Genomic DNA, 24,968 nt, shown 5'->3' on the forward strand with positions numbered 1-24,968 from the left:
AAATAAAGTTAACTGTTGAATAATGGCTAAAATAGCCGTTGTTCAACGGCATAGCGCACAAAGAATATATTAAAATTCTAACTGTTATTTTTTTTACAATTATTAAAATAAAAATAATATAAAAAAAATAAAAAACATGAAAAAGAGGCGGAAAAAAAGCTGCTTCTTCATGTAAAAGGAAAAACCTCCCTCCATTATGGGAGGGAGGTTTTTCTCTACTGTTACATCACAGTGGGAGTTCTGAAAGAACTCTCACTATGGATGCTCTTATTAATCAATGTAATTAATGCACTTTTAAGAATCCTTTATTTGAAAAATTATTAAATTTTTAAATTTTTTGATTGATATAATCCATCAATCAATTTGAGAGAATAGAAATTGAAAATAATGATTTTTTAAATTAAAGTATTTAATTTTTTGAATCAATTAATTTAAAGGTCACCCTTCAATAAAATTTTTGATTTACTATTAAAATAAATATAAAAACATAAATATCTTATCTTCCAATAGTCAACATTTTAAATCTGTTAGAGTCACCGTAATTAAGATTTGAATAGTGAATACGTAAGAATGGTTAAAGGTGAAGTCCACCGTAGTCTCAGGTGAAAATAGTGAATTTTTAAACAATAAAATAAAGATTTAGAGATGCACGGACAAAAAAACTAGGTTATTATTTTGTGAGAAGGAAGTTAGGTATATGATGGTAAAAGATGAATACATTCATCTCAAGTGTTCGTCAATTCGTCTCATGGTCAACACGGAAGAGGCTCACCCCAGGGTCTCCGTCAATCCGTCCCAAGATCAATACGAAGAAGACGACTACTAGTATTTGCTGAGATTTGAATCTCAGACCTTATGATGATAACATCTTATGCGCTAGTCACTAGATCGTCCCGAAAGACGAAGGAAATTGGGTACATGAAATTGTAAAGGATAATACTGGAATTTTCTATTCAGAAAAATACTGTAAACTCTATCGTGTATATTGTAAAGGGTTATCATTCCAAAGAGACGGAATGATGGAATGCAAAATGCATATATTTATTTATTATATTTTTGATTTTTTTTTCTAGATCAGTTTCCATGGTACCTAAAAATACAATAAAAATCAACGATGAATCCGTATTTTTCCAACAAAATTAAACTTTAAATATATAGAAAAATCGGTATAAAGAAAATCTCATTTGATTAAAAGATCATATTATGTATGTTATAGTGATAAGAGATTGATTAGTAACAAAGAAGTAAAGATCAAAATCCACATGATAATTTTTTAAAATTTAAATTTATTAAATTGTTTGCTGGTTACCAAAAACAAAATAAGACATGATTAAAATATTTACTATAATTTTCAATTTTAACCAATATAATAATAATAATAGCAATTATTTAAGTAACTTATTATATAATATATATTTTTTATTAGTTAACCTATAAATTTAGCAAACAAATATTGTTTTAAATCAAATAATCAATACGATTAATATTTTATTATTTATTTTTAAAAAATAATTATAGAATAATTAATATAATCTATCTGTAGGAAAAAACCAACGGAGCCGCCAGCAACCGTGACTCTGGTCCTCGGGTCTCTCCTTATTCTTCGCTGCGGTCGTCGTTGGATTGCTTCTCCGCTCCGCTCCGCCATCGTGCTTCGCGTTAGCATCGCAGCAGCGCCAATGGCGGAGGTCCGAGCCCGATCTCCAGGGAAGATCATTATCTCCGGCGAGCACGCCGTCGTCCACGGCTCCACCGCCGTCGCCGCCGCCGTCGACCTCCACACCCACGTGTCGATCCGCCCCGATTCCCCGCGGCTTCCAGGTTCGCCACCTCGCCCTCCGGTCGATGTTTCATGCATTTTCTCTTCGGGATTTTCTCCAAAGTTGCAATCTTTTGTCGGAATCCAGGCCATGCTGATGGATCGGTGTGTTTAGAGCTTAAAGATATGAACTTGGTTTTTTCTTGGACGCTCTCGCGATTAAGGACGAGTCTGGGGGATTCTTTTAGTGTTTCTTCATCGCCGGTCTCATGCACGGATGAACGAATGAAACTGATTGCAGCCCTAGTTGAAGAACAAAGCATTCCTGAAGCAAAGATGTCGCTTGCTTCTGGGATTTCAGCCTTCCTTCATCTCTACACCTCGATCCACGGGTAACACTCGCGATTGATTCCGTTTTCTACTGTTTCCTTTGCTTTCCCATTTAGCTCATTCTTGCCTTTCTCTTTATCAAGTTACAAACCAGGAAAAGTGGTTGTCTTCTCTGATCTTCCACTTGGCTCGGGCATGGGTTCATCTGCATCATACTGTGTTTCACTTGCAGCAGCTCTGCTTGCTTTGTCTAATGCCATTATGATCGATAATTCACAAGGTGGATGGCTGAAATTGTGCAATGATGATCTTGAACTAGTGAATAAATGGGCATTCGAAGGTGAAAAAATTATCCATGGGAAGCCATCTGGCATTGATAACACCGTGAGCACATTCGGTATCAAATCTCCTTACTAGTAATCTTTTTTCATTCATACAGGGGTCTTTCAATTATGTTCTATTTGAAGATTTTTTTTTTCTTTTTGGATTTGTAATTTATCCTGCTTGGTAATTCGTTAAATCATCAATTCTAAGCTGTGATATGTTTTTTCATTGTTGCTTAGGAAACTTGTTCTTTATAGTTTAATTTTTAAGTGACCATCTTATAGGTAGCATGATTCAGTTTAAGTTGGGTGAAGTGACTCGCATTAAATCTAGTTCTCCCCTAAGAATGCTCATCACAAATACAAAGGTTGGGAGGAACACAAAAGCACTGGTGGCCGGTGTATCTGAAAGAACCTCGAGGCATCAGGATGCTATGGCTTCTGTGTTTGCTGCAGTTGACTCTATCAGCAAGGAACTATCAGCCATAATACAGTCAGCTGTTCCTGATGACATTTCAATTACTGAAAGAGAAGAGAAAATAAAGGAACTAATGGAAATGAACCAGGGTTTACTGCAATGCATGGGGGTAAGCCATGCTTCTATAGAAACTGTGATTCGGACAACACTAAAGTATAAACTAGCATCCAAGCTGACTGGAGCTGGTGGCGGCGGCTGTGTTTTGACTCTGCTGCCTACATGTATCCTTTTATTTATATGTCATCATATCGTATTTTTAGCTTTTAAACCTTTTTTATATGATATTTATTTTTTCAGGTTTATATTTGTGCTTGGTTAACCTCTGATTTTGGATACTAACTATATGAACCACAATTTATTAATTATATCATAATCCATACCTAAACTTCTTAAATTTGCTAAATTTTTCTGTAATTTTGCTTTTGTTATAAATTTTGTTTTTGTAGTATATTATATGATTGTTTTAGGACAATCTTCTAAGAGCTTTCTTTAAGGTCTTATAAGAATTTTGACTCTTACAATACAAATTTGCACAAAGGAGATGACGATGCGAAGAATCTGGTGCAAGTGTTTGAGTACTTACACAAAGGTAGCTCCATAATGCTTGACCACACCATGAAATGTAAATAATCAGAGGCCGATGTTAACTTGTTGACAAAACACCTTTGTGTACTTTGTGCAACTTTTGTGAAGAAAAGAAATAATTATGGAAGATTTTGAGTCCTGTGATTGAACAAACATCATATGTCCTTATTTTCTATCTAGAATATCTAGATACACCAGGATTTAATTAAAGAAGCTTGAACATCCATTTGTTCCATTTATTTAGAGCTTAGGCATCTTTGGGAGTTGGTAATCCACAACATAGGTTCAAGCTGTATTCCTATATATTTTTAGATGCATACACATGGAACCCTTCTCATCATTGAGCCCTACTAATTATTGTATTGTCTCTTCAAATAATTAATATCAAGTAAATCCCTTTCCTCTTTCTACCAAAGAAATCCTTGACAAACACTGAGCTTACATTGCTTGTTTAACTAATCACCACAATCCTTTAGGTTTTTTTTTCTTCCCTAGAAATCCTGGATAAAGTTGACTATGTCAACCAACTTTTGACTGTCAGAGTATTTTAGTTGAAAGAAGTTAGCATGCAGATAACACAATGGTTTTCAGTCTAATAGGCAACTGTTTCTGCTTATTGTTTGGAATTATCATATTTACCGTACTTTTGATGTGCTAAAATTATACTGAAAAAGAAGGAAAAAATTAATCCTAATCAGTATTAGAATGTACTAGTAAAATGCATTTGTGTTACCTTTATGGCTTGCCTAGATTTGCCTCATCCTCTTCTATAGCAACTTCAATAGTGGATTATGTGAAGATGCTGACAGTTATGATATGAACTTGTCATTACAGAGTCAGTTAATCCATCAGGACTGGTTCATCTAGTTCATGAAGAGGAACGATAACAGGTCCCAGGATATGGCAATCAACATGATGTTTGGTGGCACAATGCTTTTTAGCATACAAATTTCTTGCCATTTCTTTAGTATTTCATTGTATTGGTACATGAAAATTAGCTCTGACGAAATTCCAGAGTACATTCCATTTCTTGTTTGTTCAAGACAGATTAAGTTGAAGTTTAGCCATATGCAGTAACTCCGAAAGAATGATAAAATAGAGCTTTATGGAAACAGATGACATATTATTAATTGTATATATATCAGAGCTATAGCTAGCTGTTCAATTAAGGAACGGCTATGCCTGGAAATATTAGGCAGAGCCAACATGCAATAACTTGATAAATCGAATATATGTACATGAAATATACCATTTTCTTAGTTATAAGGATGCATCTCAAGAAGAACTTATCCATATTACGTCAGGTTTCACACAAGCAAAACTTAGTAGAAGTAATCTAAAGATTCTAAAATGTTCAATTATTTGTCCCAAAGCCATTTACTGAGAGTGGAGCTTTCACCTAAAACTATTATGTGCCTTGATTGCCTCAGGAATTTCTGATAACCTTATGCAGATCGGCATATAAGCCGTGCTCCAGTAAGTGTATCGGCCTCAAATGAATTCTCTCTTATTCGTTTATATATTTTTTTCTGAACAATTGCCCCAACACGATATGGATTAGCCTATAAATTAGCATCTGTGCCCTCTGAAAACTGCATAGGTTGGTTGTCTTTTATGTTTGCAGTGACAATTGCTGGTGTACTTTGAATCTGAAAATGTGGTTATACATGATTTTGAAACCATTTATCCATTTATTTTACTTTATTCATTTACTTATCCTCTAAATCTTGCTTTATAATGCTTCCTTGACCTTGGGGCAGCTCTTTCTTCCTCAGTTCTAGACAAGGTCATTGCAGAGCTCGAGTCGTGCGGGTTTCAGTGCTTGAGAGCTGAGGTTGGCGGGGAAGGTTTGGAGATATGCTTCAGCTAACAATGCCGATCCTCTTCATAACCACCCTACTTGAAGTAATCTATTCTTCAGAGAGAAACTCTCATGTTGCTAGGTAGGATGGTTTCTTTGTGCTTTTTTTACTCGTGTCTGATCAATAAGAACCATGTTTAAGTTTTTGTTACCAAGGAAATTCAACAGTTGATGAAATGCAATCCCTGAGGAGATTTTGTCTTTCAGATAAACTAAAGAAACATGTCTCTAACTAAATGAGCATTGTTCCAAACAATTCAGTATGAAACTTAATTCAATTAGCAATTTATATGTTCTCGAATTGCTCTTCGTGAGTAGTTTAATGTGTAGATTAGCAATTTTGATGTGAGTAGTTTAATCCAATTAAATGTATTACGGAAAAGAGATTATTCCATTGTAGTCAAATTTTAGTCACAGCAAAGAATAATTTGATTACTCTCTAGCAAAAAGCAAACTTTGACTGCCCAAAATATTTTGAGTCATCAAAGACACCTAATTTGGTTGACTAACTAAAGATTTTGGTCAACCAAACCTAATACATGTGGAAAACTTAATTTTGTTTTAACTTTGTTTGACCAGTTAAGAATTATTTGTCGATCACACAAAAGACATCTGTAAAGCTCTTAAATAAACTTTCTAGACAAATTGAACCATGATAAATAGTCCTTCACATAATTTTTGGGGTAATTTTGAAGCTTAACAATATCAGTAAGATGATTTTAAAATATTTTACACTTGCCCCGGATAATGGTACAATGGTAGGATATTTTTTCAATTTTTAAAATATTTAAAGATCGAATTTAACTTTGACAAATTAATGGATAACTAATTTTTTAAATATTGAAATTGCATAATCAAACCCATCATAATTTTTTCTTTTTTAATATTTAACTTTGAATTTAAATTAGTGAATTAATCATGTTCTACTAGTAGGCTAATTGATTAAAAAAACAATATAATGTGTAAAATCAATCATGGATTAAATCTGCTAGATTTTCTAAAATACAAAAAAAAAACGTACTAAATTTAGCAATTAATAATATAATAAAAAAATAACCGTCGGCCGAGATGGCGCATCCAGCCGTAAAGTGAACGCGAGTCACATCAACCGTTGGATCTGCCCCAGCTTCCTCGGATACTCTCCCGCAGTGCGACGAAACGAATCGCGCCACCAACCTCCTGCCGCCGCCTCTTCCTCTTTTCTCGCTGCTTCATCCACCGTCGCGAGCCGCATCGCATGCGACGAGCGAGCGAACGAGAAGATGACGCTGCTTTGCGTGCCTTTGGTGTCAAAGACGGTGGAGCAGATGGTGGACGACGCGGTCGCCGCCAAGGCCCGCGGCGCCGACATCGTTGAGATCCGGCTCGACCACCTCTCCGACTTCGATGCCTTCCGCGATCTCCCTCTCCTTCTCCGCAGCCGTCCACTCCCGGCCCTCGTCACCTACAGGTCTTTTCTCGTCACCTACAGGTCTTTTCTCGTCTTCTCCCCCTTCCCCTCCCCCTTGGTGGGATTATGCAGTAGGCGATCTTTCTACCGGTTTGGGATTAGCCTATACTCGATCTTCTAGGTTTCTTTTCTTGGCTTCAATTTTCTGGTTTGTTTTCTATTCAATGATCTGAAAAGAGAAGGGATTTAGGAAGCTGTTTAAGGTGCTATTTCCTTTCTGTTGTTATGATTTTTGTACATGATATTTCAAAAATATAATTTGCGCACAAAATTGTTTTTTGATCGAGTTCATTTTTTTTTTCAGTTTCCATTTGTCATCTGTAGTAGCGTAAAAGTATGCGTAACAGGAAGGTGGAACTATACACTTCTTCGCCAGATTGGATGAAGCCTTAGCTAATCCTTTCGAAAGCAAGAATGCCCATGCTTTGATTCAAAAAAAAAAAAAAAGGGGAAAAAGAAAGAAAGAAAGAGAATCATATATTCATTATGCATAATCAGAATGTTATCTGAAGTCCTTTTGTCCTATTAATGCTTCTACCCTGGATGCTGGAAAGTTAGTTTGTCACCTCTGGGGCTATGGTGCAGTGGCAGGACATCTAGGTTGTCTCCCAGGTACCTGTGATTCGATCTCCAGTTATGGCGAATTTGTAGGATTTTTTCCTCCAAATGAGACGCACAATCAAAGGATGCTGGACTTCTTTGTTGTCCGCCGCTAGCGCTTCCCGATTTAACTTGGTGGCCGGTGGAAAAATTCTCTGGGGCAGGCCGGTCACCCCAAGACTAGCTGGGTTTATCATTTTTTTTTTTTTGGAAAGTTGTTTTGCCTGCATAATTAACCAAAATGGTGCTGAACTCATGTTATTATATTTGATTCTAACTTTAAATTTGTATCTTCCTTAGGCCAAAATGGGAAGGAGGTGAATATGAGGGTGATGACAAAGTGAGATTTGATGCACTATGCTTAGCCATGGAATTAGGAGCTGAGTATGTTGACATTGAGCTTAAGGTTGGTGTTTACACTAAAGTATATCTTCAAGCAAATGTACCAAAACTTAATGCAACAGACCCAAATGCTGCATTTAAATATTACCAGGAAGAAAAATGATGTGTGCATTTTGATATTTTCAATGCTAATTGAAGATTCCTAGTAGCTAATTAAGACATGCCAGTGTTATTATATGACTTCTGCTATCTACCTTATCTGCAGATGTGTACACTTTGTACTTGCAGGTTGCTGAAAACTTTGTTAAACTCATATCTGGAAAGAAACCAGAGAGCTTCAAGCTTATTGTTTCTTCTCACAATTATCAAACTACTCCATCAAGTGAGGAGTTGAGTGGTCTTGTAGCAACAATACAAGCTGTTGGAGCTGATATAGTGAAGATTGCAACCACTGCTGTGGACATTGTTGATGTCACACGCATGTTTCAAGTAATTGTGCATTGCCAAGTAAGTGCTAACAAATTGATGATGCAATTGAATTGGTTGGCGGGCACATATCTTCTTCTTTTTATTTCTTTTTGTTGTTCTATTGTGCCTAGTAGTGAACTGGCATTCTTAGATCAAAACAGGAGTCCTGTTTCTAGTATGCTCCATGGTATTCATGGCAATGTGGAGTCATGTTAAATGAAAGTAGTTATTTGGTATGGGCCTATTTGGTCAGATATGAAAAGATAATGCATCTGGCTAAACCAAAAATGGGATTTAGGATCAGTAGTTCCGAATCTAATTTGAGTTATTTTTCTGCTGTTGACATCTAATTGTATATTGGGATGAAGATCAATTGCAATTCAACATATCTTGCATGTTTCTTTATCTTATTTTACTGTCGATCCCTGTTTCTTCTGGAATATTCCTGCATCAATAGTTGCTTGAAACTATAATTTAATAGAAGTGACAACATCATCAGAAGAAAGGATGTAAACTATCAAACTTGACTATACTACAACGTTCAAATTTCTTTTCTTATTTTGTTTCAATATCGATAATGAGAATATGTATATGTAATAACCATACAGTATGTGCATTATTATTATGACCATGTTTCTATTATGTGGTTTATAAAATGTAAACCAGGGACATAATGTTTACTGGCAATAAGTTAGGACAACACATCTTAGTTTTTTAGGATATAAGAAACTAGCTTCTGAATTCTTTGTCAGTCAAATTGGATGGACTAGTTCTGTATCAGCGACTTAGCAATAATATGCTACAAGCGATATACTAATTCTTTGTTAGTCAAATTGATTGGACTAGTTTTGTATCAGCGAATTTTGATTAAAAAAAAGTGATATACTTGCAACTACGTTTTCCAAATTCCACCTGAAGTGTATACGATTGGCATTATCTAAATAACTTATAAATTGCCCCTGCATATTTCTCTATTTGCCTGTTTCGTTTAGTGGAACAGCTCCTCTTCTGATTTGGTTGTTATTTAAGCAAAAAGAAAAAAGAAAGGAAATCTCCCATTATTATTGTGATAGTTAAGTTTACCTTCTGCTCTTCAAAATAAACCACTTTTAAATGCTTTTTGATCAAAATTCATTACTCATTATGGTACTGGTTCCCCTTTCCTTTACAAATAGAGAGATTGATGGTCTATTCAAAGTAAATATAGGATATCACTTGGACTTGAGATAGAACATCATATGTTTGACTAATTAATAGGAATAACAGGTGCCAATGATAGGATTGGTCATGGGGGAGAGAGGTTTAATCTCCAGGTTGCTTTGCTCAAAATTTGGAGGATATCTAACTTTTGGCACCCTTGACTCGGGCAAGGAATCAGCTCCTGGACAGCCAACTATCTCAGACTTGTTGAATGTATACAACATTAGACAGATTGGAGAAGATACAAAAGTTTATGGGATTATTGGGAAACCTGTAGGCCACAGCAAGGGCCCTATTTTGCATAATGCGGCATTCAAGTCAGTTGGTTTCAATGCAGTTTACGTGCCGCTTTTAGTGGATGACCTTGAGAACTTTCTAAATGCTTACTCATCTCCAGATTTTGCTGGATTCAGGTACAACTGTTAATATCTTGCGCAAAGCTTTTCACTCTGTGCTGGGTTCATTATTCTTTGAGAGTCCTTATTTTTACCTGTTTTGTCAACATAAGTTCTTTGCACATATAATATTCTTATGCCAGGCCTTCATTCATACTTTTCTTTGCTGACAGTGATTGTCTTCATTTGGGGGTCTTTATATTGGCTTGTATTGCGATTTGAAATTTAAATAAGCTGCTTCCTACTTTTAAGCTTCAACTATCTTAAAGCTTTCATCTGATATTATTGCATTTTAATGTTTTCCTTGACATGGAAAGGTGGTTGGACATATCTCCATTTTCAAATAAAGGTGACCAAATGGATATCATATCTTTGCTTCTTTTTTTCTATCTCAACATGTTGGCTGTGGATCAGATTTTTATGCTTTGTGCTTTTGTCAGATGTAAGATGTTTACTCAATGTCTTCCTTGCCTATCATACATGTTGCAGTTTGTCACTATGAGCATAAGGGTATAGGAGTATTCCTGCCACGCCAAATTCTCGTCATTCAATTTAACTCGGGAATTTTGCTCCACTGGCGTTGGAATGAACAATTGAAAATTTTCCATTTAATTACTTGTGGCATTCATATATGTGCACAAATCCCAAAACTGGTCATTTGGATACCCATAAACAAATTGTAGGAGTCTAAAAGAGAAATGAGGGATATGTGAAACGTGCAATGGAAGTGATCTATCCCCTTATGCAAATGGTACAAGGTTAAATCTGCCATGTAGACATAAAGGTGACCAGATTAGTCTGTAGAATCTTATAAACTGATATTAAAGTATTATATTTCACCATGGTTCTCTCAAGTAGAATTAGCATCATTGCTTCCAACAGTGATGATCTTATCTGATATACAGTGTGTTTTTAGGAGGCAGATGGATCAAGGAACTGAATCCCTTTAAGTTGTTTTCTACCTATCTAACCACTTGTAAGAGAACCACATCTTGTTTTGTGTCATTACAGGCTTCCTGAATCACACTATACGTTCTGCTACCCAATTGATATAGTAACTAGAATGTGAAGGTCATAGTAAAATGCTTAATCTGAATACACTTCTTGCCCAGGCATCACAAAGTTGGGTGACTCATTTTCTATCTTTCCTTCAGGGACTGCATAAAATTTTAAAATAGCTAGTCCTTGCTGCATCATTTGCCATCATGAGAATAATATGATTTAATAAAAGGAATTTCTAATGTTTTATGCTCAGCAGATGAACAATGGACATTGATCAAATATGTAATGCAATATCTGCATGGTTCATGATTCATGAAGATAATGGGATAGGGATTAATTCCCAGCGGACGCATGCGCTTGGGAAAAAACTCCTCCCACCCCCTAGCCAATTGTCGGTTGGCTATAGGTGTCCGTGTGATTTACCTCCCTTCACATAATTTGAGGATGGATTATGAGGGGCGCTTGGGGTGAGCTTGTCAAAATCGCGAGTCGGAACGTAGAATCGCACGATTCTACGCATTTCTGGTGGCCTTCCGCGTTGCGTGCCCAGGCGGAAGCGGAATCTGGTGGAATCGTGCAGAATTGCGTGGAAGCGTAGCGGAAATCGTAGACTCGTAAGAGTCCAGCGATTTTCCAAGACCAGAAGGTCGATCGCAGCGATCGATCAAACACGGGTCCAAGAAACCTCACTCCAAATAACACGTGCGTTTCTCCTTCAGAAAAATAGGGAGATCGGTCTGTGGACCGATCCACCTATGGCCTGATCGGTCCACAGACCGATCTGCAAGGGCCGATCGGCCTAGGGGTTGATCGGTCTGGGGACCGATCGGCCTAGGGGCTGATCGGTCTGGGGACCGATCGGCCTCCGATCGGCCTAGGAGCTGATCGGTCTGGGGACCGATCAGCAAGGGCCGATCCCTGATTTCCGCCTTCGTCACGTGTTTCTCACGAGTCGGTTGACGTTTTCTGCGTGGGACAGAGGGACAGGGAGAGTTTCGGGACAGAAGATTTGATCTCAAGAAACCCTAACTTTCCTAAGTCGCGTCGCGAGCCATTGTCGCCGCAACTGCTGTGCTTCGTTCTTCTTCAGCAACCATCGTCTCCTTCACGTACGCGTCTGTCTCCTCCTCCCTGTGCGTCCGGTGTGCGTCGACCGGCACTGTGACTGACTTCAATTAAAGGTACGCCATCATCCGCCTCTGTCCCTTCTCCATCTATCTCATCTGTGGGTCTCTGTTCTTTACTTCTTTGGCCGTCTCTGTCCCGTCTGCATCTCTGAAGGCTGTTGGCCACGTCTGTGGTTCGCGAGCTGCTGTTGCAGAGTTGCAGTGTCGTTGGTGAAGCTGAAGCTGCGTGGTGGTGTTCTTGTTCTTCTTTAATTTCACAAAAATGAGTAGAGAAGCTAGTGTTGGTGGGTCTGGTGAAGCAAGCTCCAATAGTGGTGCAGCCATTCCAAGCGTAGCTTCCACAACTAGTGGAACTTCAGATTCCAAAAGATTGGCAGTGAATGCTCCTGGAAATAGATCTGATCCAGGTTGGAAACATGGAATTGCAGTTGATGAAAATCCAAAGAAAGTGCAATGCAAATACTGTCAAAAGGTGATAAATGGAGGGATTTATAGACTCAAGCATCATTTGGCAGGAACACAAAAGGATGTTGGAGCATGCAAGGCTGTTAGTGATGATGTAAGGAAGGAAATGTGGAAAATTGTATCCTCATTGCAAGAAAATTTAATAAAGAGGGCAAAGGAGATTGAAGGAAGATCAAGTGATTCAAGTCCTCTTGGCCAATATGAAGATGAGGAGGTGGAGGGTGCAAAAAGACAAAGGCGAGAAATTGCAAAGAATCCTGCTGATCTATTCAAGAAAAGGGGTGTGAGTAGTCAAACTACCATCAATGGCATTTTCAAGAAGAATTTGAGGGAGGAAGCTTGCCAAGGGATTGCCTCTTTTTTCTACAATAATGCTATACCTTTTCATGTGGCAAAAAGTGATGAATTCAAGAAGATGCTAGACTTGGTTGCAAGACATGGTATTGGCTTTAAGCCTCCATCCTACCATGAGATTAGAGTCAAGTATTTGAAACAACAAGTTGATTGCACCAAAGAAGTTATAGAGCAGCACAAAGCATTTTGGAAGAAAATGGGATGCACAATTATGACTGATGGGTGGACAGATAAGAGGAGGAGGACTATATTAAACTTCTTGGTTAATAGTCCTATGGGAACCATTTTTTTGAAGTCAATTGATGCATCTGATATATCTAAAACAGCTGACAAGATTTTCAAGTTGATGGATGAAATTGTTGAAGAAGTTGGTGAAGAGAATGTAGTGCAAATTGTCACAGACAATGCAGCAAACTACAAAGCAGCCGGGGAGATGTTGATGGGGAAGAGAAAGAGGCTATATTGGACGCCTTGTGCAGCTCATTGCATCGATTTAATGTTGGAGGATTTTGAAAAAAAGATACCAATACATAAAGAGACAATTGCACGAGGTAAAAAGATCACAACTTACATCTATTCAAGGACTGCGCTTATTTCTCTATTGCATCATTTTACCAAAGAAAAGGATTTGATTAGACCAGCCACTACCCATTTTGCCACATCTTACTTGACTTTGGGTTGCTTGAATGACAATAAGGGAGCATTGATTAGAATGTTTACATCCAAAGAATGGAAATCTAGTCAATTTGCAAAGACTAAAGATGGAAAGGTTATTGAAAATGTGGTAATGGATAAGGACTTCTGGAAAAGCATTATTACATGCTTGAGGAGTGCTTATCCTTTGATCAAAGTCCTTCGTTTGGTAGACTCAGATGAGAAGCCTGCCATGGGGTTCATTTATGAGGAAATGGACAGGGCCAAAGAAAAGATACAAGCCGCCTTTAATGGTATTAAGAAAAGGTAACTTAATTTATTACTAATTATTAAATACTCGTATAAATTTATAATTTCTTGGAAACTAATTCAAATTTTTTCTCACTCTTTAGTTACTTGCCTCTATGGGAAATTATAGATGCAAGATGGGATAATCAACTACATCGGCCTTTGCATGCTGCGGGCTATTACCTTAACCCTCAATTTCATTACAGTCCTAATTTTAAAGCTGACTTTGAAGTGAAAAGAGGACTATATGATTGTCTACAAAGGATGGTTGAAAGTATGGAAGAAGTAAAGAAGATTGATGCTCAACTGGAAGACTTCAAATATCGAAAGAAATTCTTTGGTAGTGCAGTAGCCACTTGTGGAATTGAAACCAAAACTCCAGCACAATGGTGGGAATCATATGGTTATGAACATCCTGAGTTGCAAAAGTTTGCTATTCGTGTTTTGAGCTTGACATGCAGCTCATCTGGCTGTGAGAGGAATTGGAGTGCATTTGAGATGGTATTGCATTTCATTCTTGAATGAAATTACCTAGTTGTATGTGATTATATGAGTATGTGTTAATTGATTTTGTTATTATTTAGGTCCACACTAAGAGAAGAAATCGTTTGAAGGCAAAAACGATGAATGATGTAGTCTTTGTGATGGCTAATTCAAAATTAGCCAAGAAGAAGGAATTGAGGAAAGTCAATGACTATAGCATTGATGACCTAGCTTCTGATGATGATTGGATTGTGGATGATAGTGAAAATTTAGATTTGGATGCTTCAAATGAAGATTTGGTTCCAGTTGAAGAAGGACCTAGTAGTGGAGCACCTCATGATGATTTGGAGCTGCCTAGTTATGATGATGATGAAGTTGAAGAAGGTGGAGATGCCATGGAGGATGCTGGAGATGAAGAACACATGGAGGATGATTATGAATTCATGAATTTATGAAGTTTAGACTTTAGAACTTGACTATTATTTTTCATGTTGTAGACTTATATGTTATCTAAAATTTGTGACTTATGACTTATTTTATGTGTGGATTGTAGAAGACCTTATAAATGTTTAGTTTAATCAAATGTTTAATGTGTTTTTGAGGTTATTAATCTTATGTATGTTATTTTCTATGAGTATATATATGTTTATATATAATTTTACATTTTGGTAGAAACTTACGATTCGTGTTACGATACTACGAGTTTACGATTCTACAACTCCCTTCCGTTTCAACGTAGAATCTCGATTTTGACAACCTTGGTAATCACCTTGCTACAATGATTCACGAAGATACAACAAATTACTGTGCATTGATTTGCCTGTTGCAAATCTCATTATCTATGTTGGAGCATAGCCTTGCAAAGCAAAAAGGTTTTAGGATTTAAATTTGGGAACCACAAGTGTCTTTGTCAAAAGAAAATTAGTGAAAAGGTAAAAAAAGTAACCACTAGGTTTGAATGACTGATGATCCAACAAGACCAGGGGTGCACATATAATTCAACTTTAACAAATTTTTCAAGCGGAATTTTAATTTATTTATCCATAAGAAGGAAAAATTCCATTATTATTCATTACTTTCTTGTCACTTTGCATACCTTCTCTTAACATTTTATCATAGACCCTACAGACATAAGCTGTTGTTTAAATGTCACACTCGCAGTGAAACGTTATGTGATTAGTATGTCCAAGCCATCCATATAGACCAAGGTCAATAAATATTTTTACACTCAATCCCTACAAATTATACCATGGGAGAAAACATATAAATATAATAGGAAAAGTGACACCAATAAAATGACAACTAGACAGTGAGAAATTGAATCATCTTAGAAGTGGGTAAATTTTACTACCCAATTTTCTAGAATACAGTATGTCTTTACTTGGACAGCTATTACACAATAAATGGTTAAATTTGATGAATATTTCCATCTCTCTTGACTAATTGTATCTGTTCTATGATTCAGTTGTACAATTCCCCACAAAGAAGCTGCACTAAGATGTTGCGATGAAGTTGATCCAATTGCAAAAGTAAGTGAGGATAGCTTCAGGTTTAATGGTGATTTTACAGCTAGTTAATGGGTGCCATTACATCTTGGTCGAGAAATTGTACAGCTATGTTCTATAAAGAGTTATGAAATGGCATCCTTGTTTTGCTTCTGCAGGCTATAGGTGCCGTAAATACTATTGTTAAACGGGCATCTGATGGGAAATTAATTGGTTACAACACTGACTATGTTGGTGCAATATCTGCAATCGAGGATGGACTAAGAGGTGTGTAAGTATTGAATACTTTTGTATGCAACTTTTGGAAAAGCTCTATCCAGAAAGTAGCTGTTCATTGGTAATGCTAGCGAAGTTTCAGTTTATGTTACTTCACAGGTTTACGAGGGGGAAAGGATGAAATTGGTTCTCCCCTTGCTGGTAAGATATTTGTTGTCATAGGTGCTGGTGGTGCTGGGAAGGCTCTTGCTTATGGTGCAAAGGCAAAAGGAGCAAAAGTAGTGATTGCAAATCGTACTTTTGGTAATTCTTTTTCTGAAATTGATTGCCTCCTCATTTACCATTTTACACATGTACTTGGTGCTAGAGAAACAAAGAAGCTCCATGCTCAATCAGCTTAACAACTTATTACATTGCTACCAAATCTAAGTTTTGTATTAGCCTATTTATAAAATGCAGACTCGTTGGTTGTTTGATTAATAAGTTTCATAAGCTAATTTCTTTTATAATAAGAAGCTGAAACTATAAAATTCCATGCAGTTAATTTGGGGAGAGGTTATTCTCGTACACTCACCATTATGATTTTATTATGGTTTTTGATTGTTCCTAATGTGAATGAATAGCGAATAGTAGTTTACAAGTAGAAGAATCAATGCATGCATCCTTTGCTGCATTGCTGTTCACAAATAGAGTTGCTGTACTTGTCTTGATCTCTTTACCACTCGTGATTCACAGAACGAGCAAAAGAGCTTGCAAATTTGATGGGGGCACAAGCGTTGACCCTTGCTGAATTAGAAAATTTCCATCCTGAGAATGGAATGATTCTTGCCAACACCACATCAATTGGAATGCAACCTAATATTAATCAGACACCTGTCTCTAAGGTTTGTGAATTCTCCTTAAATTGGTTTTGCTCCTTCCAAGTTTTTGCTGCTTCAAATTCCTTTTACAGTCTGAAACTAAATTCTTGGTGTTGTATTCATCTATGAGATGTTATACTCTTTTAGCACACATTAAACCTTCATATGGAATCTGGGCAAGATTCCTACCACCTTCATTCTCGATGCTTCAAGGAACCAGAAGATAATCTTTGTTTCACAATTTGAGCAAATAGAGCATTTCACATATCTAGGATCCTATTAACTCTTGAAGTAAAAATTCCATAATCAAATATATTTGTGAAATTGCAGCAAGCACTGAGGTGGTATTCTTTGATTTTTGATGCTGTTTACACACCAAAAGTAACCACTCTTTTGAGGGAAGCACAGGAATCTGGAGCCACAGTCGTTAGCGGACTTGAGATGTTTACAAGGCAAGCAATGGGACAATTCGAATTGTTCACAAATTTGCCAGGTCAACTCTTCAACCCTGTATCATATTTTGATATGCTTTGTATATTTAAAGGAGTCTCATATAATTCTTTTTTTTGCAGCTCCTGAAAAACTTATGCGCGATATTTTGGCATAATACACATAAAATGGTTTGTTTTCTGTAGTAAATAAATGCTTTCTCAGTATCTCCTTGACAGTCGGATATTTTTTCAAACTTATGGCATATCGACTTGGCCGGCATTCTTCAATAAGTAGCATGAGGCATGTTGATTCCTATTTTGTTGTGATGGAGACAAAGAAATGGCAACTAGAAATCTGAAAGTTGTATTCAGCATATTTGCTATCAGTAGTTGTATTCAGCATATTTGCTATCAGTTTCATATTTATATACATACAATATTGAATTGTATCTGTCATTTGATATTTGATTCAGCTTGATGCTACCTTCTGGATATTTAGTTACAAATTCAAATTCAAACTTAAAATGTTGATATCATTGTTAGGGCTGTAAACAAGCCGAGCCGAATCGAGTTTTGGGATGTTCAAGCTTGTTTGATAAACTAACCAAGCCGAGCCGAGCCGAGTTTAAAATGAACCAAGCTTTTGAAATGAGTGTTCAAGCTTGACTTGATTTATTTTTTATGAGCTTGAGCTTGTTTGAAGCTTGGCTTGAGCTTGGTTCATTTAGATGTTATCAATCTCTCAATTCAAGTTTAGCTTGAGCTTGGTTCGAGCTTGGCTTGAGTTTGTTTCAAACTTAGTTCGTTTAGATGTTATCAAACTTTCAATTCAAGCTTGTTTGATTGTTTGAAACTTTTAGTTGTTTGATTGATTATTAAACTTGATAATTTAAATTTATTTATTTATTTATTTTATTTTATTATTTATTTAGCATATTGAAAAGAATTTTATTAATAAATATGGTTCGTGAACATTGTTCATGAATGTTGTTCACAAACATTGTTCATGAACGTTGTTCACGAACGTTAACGAGCTGAATATATATGTGTTCAAGCTTATTTGTTTAGCTTAACTAGTTGTTCAAGCTTGTTTGTTTAATTAATTTTATATATATTGAACGAACATAAACAAGCTCTTACCAAACCGAACACCAAGCTTGTTCATGAACGCTTGGTTCATTTACAACCCTAATTATTGTGCAAGTTATATTTATTCCATTTCACTCCAAATGACAATATTGTGCCATCCATGCTCTAAATAGGCGTAAAAATACTCATAAAGCCAATTCTAGTTAGTAGGATAAAGATTTGATTGTATTTGTTGTTCTTATACTCTAAATACAAAATGAATGACATATTAGATAGCAAGAACCATTTAACAAACACATTTAGTTTATCCAGATTCACAAAAGTGAAGCTAATGAAGAGAATGCCAAAGACAAAAAAGTATATCCTCATAAGAGATTCATAAACACGTACGGAATCAGTAAGAAAAACAAGAGAGCATTAACCCGTAGCATTATTATTTTCGTCTTCCTTTACTAGCATTAATCCCAGATGAATTACATCTAAATCTGAATCTTAAGGAGATAATAACATGAATATTAAATGTGATAGTGCAAAATTTCGCTAAGGATGACAATACTTGCAGTGGGGTGCATCTGCTCTTATCGTAGTGTGACATGCAACTTTGTCTGCACTGTTTCCCTGATACTCCACTGCAAGCAAGTTTGTACGAGTACATCAACAATCAATCGACGAGCACAAATTGCAAAAGGAAAGGATCATTTAAACATCCTCCAAACCTGTAGCTGGTTTATCTCCTCATCGGTAAGCGACCTTTCCATGGATCTGAATGCAATTCTGTAACAATGGCTAGTCATACCCTTCTTATTGGTGAAATTATCAATCAACTTCACCTGCCACAGAAAATATATGATTAGTCTTCGCTGTAATATAGCAACCTTCAGAAAACCAATAGAGCAAGAAATATAGATTATGAAAAAAGAATTCGTTATATAGAACAGAACAAATGCCGCCTAGAGACTGACCTCTTCCACAAGATCCCCAGCAATTCCTCTAACGACTTCACATAAGTTGTTCTCTGTAAAGGAATCACTGATCCAAAAACTAATATCCTTGTAGCAGGGAGGAAACTGCAAAAGGAAGTTTCCATGAGACGAAAGCAAAAGTTTTGATAAGCATTATTTATTTTGTAATTTAATTTGCACAGTTCAATGTCATTTTCCAATCTTTTGAATTGAAAAGGCAGATTGTTTAAATTGGAAATTGAAGCATACTTCTGTCGAATGTTCCAGAACTGTAAAGGCAGGTCGAGTTGCAAAAATGTTTGGTAAAAGTGAGTCTTTTCTCTCTTTTTTTTAGCTGATCCAAAAGAGTAAGTTGAGCAAATAATACCTTGGAAAATGGTTTGAACTTGACACCAAGCTTGCCCGCGGAAAACTATTCATAGGAAGGGAGATTAATTAAATGAAGGTCAATGCTTGATGACAAGTACAGACAGTTCCATTAACAGACAATTTATGTAATGATCAAGTGAATTAACATTTATTGATATAATTATTTTAATTTGTTAGGATGATTGCCTTTGACTATGTATTTTTTTGACAAAAAAAATTAAAAATAAATCACCATATAGCATAGAAGATGTATTAGAATACGCAGTTCTAAGAAAGCATAATGATATTCCAACTAAGCTTTTAGGACATGGTTTATGTGAGAGCATGTATCGCAATAGAACCGCAATGCAAAGCTGTATAATGAGTTGGTCTATTTCAGATTGTAAATGAAAATACAAAGTCCATAACCTAGCGGACTGCTCTAGAAATGATAATTGAACTAACATGGGCTTAATTGGTCATAAAAATGATGTGCATTGTATTCATTGATCAGTCTCTCACACAAAAGTATATAGTTCATATTCAAAACTTCAACTATATTTTATTATGGTTTAAGTATTCCTCATACTTGCAAGACTTGTATCTGCAGCAAATGTTTATCGAACTTGAGTTTCAAATAATAGCAAATTTGCAAAATTCGGCAATTAGTGAATTTTAACAAATCACAGGTGACAACTAAGTCCTAAATCACCTATATTTTCTCACAATATAAAGCATATATGAATTGTGTGACCTGACAATTGAAGCCTCTCTCGTGACACAACTGGCACTCCACATCATCCTAAAATCTAAATAATGCTTTGGTGTTCATGAACACACTCAATGATAGTTATCATTCAATTTTTTCCCCTCCTAATTAGTTCTTCGAGTAGATGAAATCGGGAGAAAGAAAATTAAAATCCCAAAATTTGTAACCCTAAAATGTCATGATTTCAGAGTAGTTGAACCTGATTATGATCTGCCGACACAACATACTAGTGCAAAATTAGGATAGAAGGACAATGAAACATTCATGATCAAGAATAGTACTCAGCGTAGAAATAACTCATTTATGCACTTGTGCGATCTTATCCACCCATAAATGATAAAATAATAAAGCTTTAACTTTTTTAGGCACAATTAATAAACAAGAACATGAGTACTTTTGGCTCATTAGTATATCTTAGGTAACTAGAAATTACAAGTGGCTCACAAGGTGAAAATTTCATTTATAAGCTTGTCTAGCTCATTAAAAATTTAATAAATATGGTCTGTGATACTGGTTACTGGCTATTTTATATGGGCCTAGAATGTTTACTTTTTGCACATAAGTTAATTTAGATATTCAATAAAATTTGTAAGATATAAATCTGATGTATGCACAAGGCTTTGCTGCTAAATTAAAATTTGTCCTTTTGAATATGTAAATGTTTTACACATCAAGTTTATAGAAGTATTTTATGTTGACGAATAGTCTTCAAAGTTTACCATTACCAGCATGGAGCTCATCCATTGCCGTTTTATATACTTGTATGTCTTAGTATCTGAACCTGTTTTATCTCATCAGGAGCCATTTCATATGTTTTCCTAACTCTTTTAAATCTCAATAGCATCATTTTATTTTATTTTCAGGCCTAATGAAATAAAAGGTCAATTTTCTGATCTGAGGGGATATCAGAGCATACTTAATTTTAAGAATAATAAGGTGTTGGAAAAGGCTATATATGTAATCGTGTAGCCACTGTTGTACTTCACATGCTGTCAATTAGGGATGATTATGGGTTGAGTTGGAATTTAGGTCTTGACAAAGACCCGACTGCAGTAGATTCTGACATCCAATTTAGTGCTACATGGCGAGTTGTTGGATAATAAAAAAGTTCATAAGTTCAGATGAGTGAGTTGTTTTAACTTGGGTTTAAACATTCTGGTCAATGATTAGGCTTAATAAGTTGATGGGTTAATTTTCTCATTTAAATTTATTATGACACGTTTGATTCACAAATAATATGGAGAGATATCCTCTCCATTACTGCTAAAGTCCCTAATTTAAATTTATTTTTTTTATCAAGTTTATTATGAGAATTATAGTGATGCTAAATATTATTTAAACTCTTAGATAAGTCCAAGAGCAAGTTCTTTTAAAAAGCTATATAACAAAATTATTGTGAGAAGTTTATTAAACCCATTAAAATGATCTAAATATCCTTCATTGGCTCGAATTTGAACATAATTATCCTTATAGATTTGATTCTAATTGAGCAAACATCTTGAGATCAGTCAAAGTTCAATACTTTGAAAAAAAACACATGGAGTTTCATGCTTGGTCAAGATTTTAATCCATGACAAATATGCATAAAATTTTCATGTTTAGTTGAGATTTTAATCACGACATATGCATAAACATGATTAAGCTTAACAGAACTCAGCTCCTTTCAGATCTATGCAGAAAAAATCATCTTTATCAGTGTATACTTAAAATTTTGAGTCGGTTAAACAAGTACTCACATGGGTGTCTAAACAACCAGAGAACCATTAATCCTAAATCATGATTTGATATTGGATATATCTCAAACAATGAATTAACTATATATCTTCCTTTCTCATCTTAAGAACTACCAAGTAGATCATCACTACTCGAATAAAAGTAAATGTTTGAAGACAATATTAGCACTAGTTTCAGCATCAGCAAAACATAAGTTTGACATACTTGTGAAGTAAGCCTCTGATCAGTTGACCAAAAAAGTCGAATATCTGGTATATCAAAGAGAACCATTGCAAGTCTTTCTAATCCAAGCCCAAAGGCCCATGCAACAGAATCTTTCCTACCATTTCTGTTAAGAATTTCCTGTTCAGTCACTCCACATCCCAACACTTCCATCCATTTTTCCTGCAAAGGTTATTTATAACAATATTAAAACAAATATCAGATCATACAAGACAAGAATTAGTGGGAATAATGTCTAAATATATTCCTAATTAAGCTCAGTCTAAATCTGTCTCTCATCAATTTCAAATATTTCAATTAAGATAAATCTATAATCTAAAATGTGATATGGGATCTAAAAGAATACCCATCAATGCATTGGTCAGTTGATCATTTATGTCACTCTAAAAAATTCTTCAACAAACAGAAAGATTAAATTGACACATAATGTGCTATTGAACTAGGACTTCAAAACAAAGAAAAATTCAGAATCTTAAAACAAATGCCTATAAATGTATTTCGTGTTACGATCACAATAATGTTTATTAATAAATACCAAGTGTGATCATGAGAGCGACCAACATGATTTTTCCTTGTGATTTTTTTTGTTTAACTAGAAGCTCCTATCATTTCCTTGCATATAGATTACTGCAGGTTCCAAATCAAGCAAGACAAACACTCCCTTACATGCAGGAACATATTATGGAGAATAACAAAATCAGTATTATAAGATAACTAAGTCAAAATGTACATCAGGAGATGATGGGAGGGTCAATTCAAGAGAAATAAGTAGCAACCTGAAAATAAATCTCTAATTCGAAAGATGGGTTGGTGAATGGAAAATAAGTATCAACCCATCGCATTTCCACAGCACCTGCACATAAAGATACATAAGACTTGGGACCTCAGCATACAAGAACTAGAACTAGAACTAGAACTAGAACTATCGTAAGGCAGTAACTAATATATTCCACTTTAAATTTTTAATGACAAAGTTAAAAGTTTCATTAGTTCCAGAGTACCAAAAAGATGCCTTGCTAAACCCTCGAGACACTTCTTTAGATTTGTTGCTGCATAAGATGTTGCATCAGTGCTAGAAACCTCCCATTCATCTGGAGAGAAGACACGGACCCCTTCCATCTGTAAGCTGGGTGCTTAACGATTAGGTTTTGAAATATCAGAAAAATTGATAGTTAGTGGAATTGGACAAAAACCTGATGAAACACAGGATAATGGGTTGAATCAATGGAATCTCTACGGTACACATCCCCAGTTACAAGAAAATGGCTGTGCCCTGCCCTCAGTAACTCTGCCTGATGAGCACTGGTATGACACCTTAAGACAGTGCCCGCATCAACATAATATGTATCATTGTAACTCCTGCTTACATGATCAGCAGGCACTAACACCTCATCAAAATTCTGAAAGACACGGATTCAAGGTCAGCCACAAGTGCATCAAACAATAGTGCATAGAAAGTCCATACAGATATCAGAACTAGATAATCCTAAACTCGTGATTAATCAAGTGTAGGAATCTACTGGCCAAGATCACAGGATGGCATTGTGAGGTAAGGCATTAACGTTTTTTTTTTCTGTGCCCAATTAGTTTAAGAAAAGCATAGTATAATCCAAAAAACACAAACTTTACTCTACTGATTACCCAGATATCAACACTACGGAGCTTGAAGGGAGATATTTTGAGCATGGGCTCGGTAGTTGAAAAAAACTTAAACATTAAGCTGCCAAAAGAAACGATGTAATGAAAAGCATATATACCTGCTGCACGGAAACAATGGGACAAAGGTCATCAAATTTGACGAACATGGAGGAGTAACTGGTGTCGAAATACTCATAGATGGCATTCTTCAATATTCCAATCGGATGGTTGTCCCTTCGATGTAGTTGCAGACCGATCTTCGAAAATATACTGTCTGGCACATTGTTTGTGGGATCGCTTTCCCGGACAACATCTGTACCATCAAGCAATAGAACCCAAATAAATCAATAAAGACGCACAATAAGCTTTTTTTTAAAAAAAAAAATTGATAATACAAAAAGAAAGGTACCATCTTTGGCAATTTTGACGCCGCCAATCTCGAGGAGAGCCGCGACCCTGGAATTGGATTTCTTATGAACCTTGTTGGAGTGGACAGAGGCATGAGAGGAGAAAAGGGAAGCGCGGGATAAAAAGGGCGGATAGGAGAGGAGCTGGGTGGAGAAGGGCTTCGAACCATGAATGCGGCGTGAGGCAGAGGCGGGCGCGATGAGGTTGGAGGATATTGAGGATGCCGCCATGCGAGTGGAGAGCAGCAGCAGCGCGCGGGCGCAGGTGCCACCTCTTGAGATAAGCATATCGTCGCTCGTCGTCTCCTCGGAAGGTCAAAAAGGGGAATCCAATTGGTGGATGAAAGAAGGGAGCCGCCCGCCGCTACGACTCACTTCCCTCAGCCGCAAAAAAGCAATTTTTTTGCCTTGTTGAGTCGTGAATGATACCGTAATGAGCAGTCAAATTCACCCAATAATTTTAAATAAATTATCAAATTTTAAAAGAAAAAAAACTTTATAAAATGATAAAAATCCAAAAAAAAAAAAAGTGTTTTCACTAAAAAAAAAATTTTCACTAATTTTTCCCCTCAAATCGGTCTTTCATATTTTTCTTCTTTCTCCTTCCACTTTAATATTCATAT

At 36.0% G+C, this 24,968-nt stretch overlaps 4 protein-coding genes across 5 annotated transcripts; 3 read left to right on the top strand and 1 right to left on the bottom strand.

Moving 5' to 3' along the window:
* The first annotated feature begins 1,556 nt into the window (after positions 1–1,556).
* Positions 1,557–5,627, top strand: LOC122020545 (mevalonate kinase-like). 2 transcript variants are annotated; one of them, XM_042578515.1, is made up of 5 exons: positions 1,557–1,821; positions 1,908–2,151; positions 2,233–2,486; positions 2,698–3,111; positions 5,236–5,627. In XM_042578515.1, exons 1-5 carry the CDS (start codon positions 1,680–1,682, stop codon positions 5,343–5,345), a joined length of 1,164 nt encoding a protein of 387 aa, XP_042434449.1. In that variant the 5' UTR covers positions 1,557–1,679; the 3' UTR covers positions 5,346–5,627. The 2 variants fall into 2 exon arrangements, with proteins under 2 accessions (XP_042434449.1, XP_042434450.1); XM_042578516.1 differs by lacking the exon at positions 5,236–5,627 and adding an exon at positions 3,395–3,411.
* An 849-nt stretch (positions 5,628–6,476) lies between these two features.
* On the top strand, positions 6,477–17,668 carry LOC122020807 (bifunctional 3-dehydroquinate dehydratase/shikimate dehydrogenase, chloroplastic-like). Its single transcript, XM_042578836.1, has 10 exons — positions 6,477–6,786; positions 7,687–7,792; positions 8,017–8,235; positions 9,463–9,809; positions 15,630–15,693; positions 15,828–15,936; positions 16,045–16,188; positions 16,621–16,769; positions 17,076–17,238; positions 17,318–17,668. The coding sequence occupies exons 1-10, from the start codon at positions 6,599–6,601 to the stop codon at positions 17,350–17,352; spliced, it is 1,524 nt and encodes a 507-aa protein (XP_042434770.1). The 5' UTR covers positions 6,477–6,598; the 3' UTR covers positions 17,353–17,668.
* Positions 10,147–15,688, top strand: LOC122020806. Its single transcript, XM_042578835.1, has 4 exons — positions 10,147–11,974; positions 12,075–13,699; positions 13,786–14,182; positions 14,266–15,688. The coding sequence occupies exons 2-4, from the start codon at positions 12,183–12,185 to the stop codon at positions 14,617–14,619; spliced, it is 2,268 nt and encodes a 755-aa protein (XP_042434769.1). The 5' UTR covers positions 10,147–11,974; positions 12,075–12,182; the 3' UTR covers positions 14,620–15,688.
* A 957-nt stretch (positions 17,669–18,625) lies between the features above and the next one.
* On the bottom strand, positions 18,626–24,760 carry LOC122021155 (phenylalanine--tRNA ligase, chloroplastic/mitochondrial-like). The gene is made up of 10 exons (XM_042579236.1): positions 24,348–24,760; positions 24,058–24,251; positions 23,494–23,700; positions 23,302–23,419; positions 23,077–23,153; positions 22,283–22,462; positions 19,595–19,639; positions 19,228–19,332; positions 18,982–19,095; positions 18,626–18,894 (listed from the first exon to the last, which is right to left on the bottom strand). Exons 1-10 carry the CDS (start codon positions 24,631–24,633, stop codon positions 18,844–18,846), a joined length of 1,377 nt encoding a protein of 458 aa, XP_042435170.1. The 5' UTR covers positions 24,634–24,760; the 3' UTR covers positions 18,626–18,843.
* Positions 24,761–24,968: the final 208 nt, after the last annotated feature.

The sequence above is a fragment of the Zingiber officinale genome, chromosome 9A, assembly GCF_018446385.1.
Source record: "Zingiber officinale cultivar Zhangliang chromosome 9A, Zo_v1.1, whole genome shotgun sequence".
NCBI lineage: Eukaryota > Viridiplantae > Streptophyta > Magnoliopsida > Zingiberales > Zingiberaceae > Zingiber > Zingiber officinale.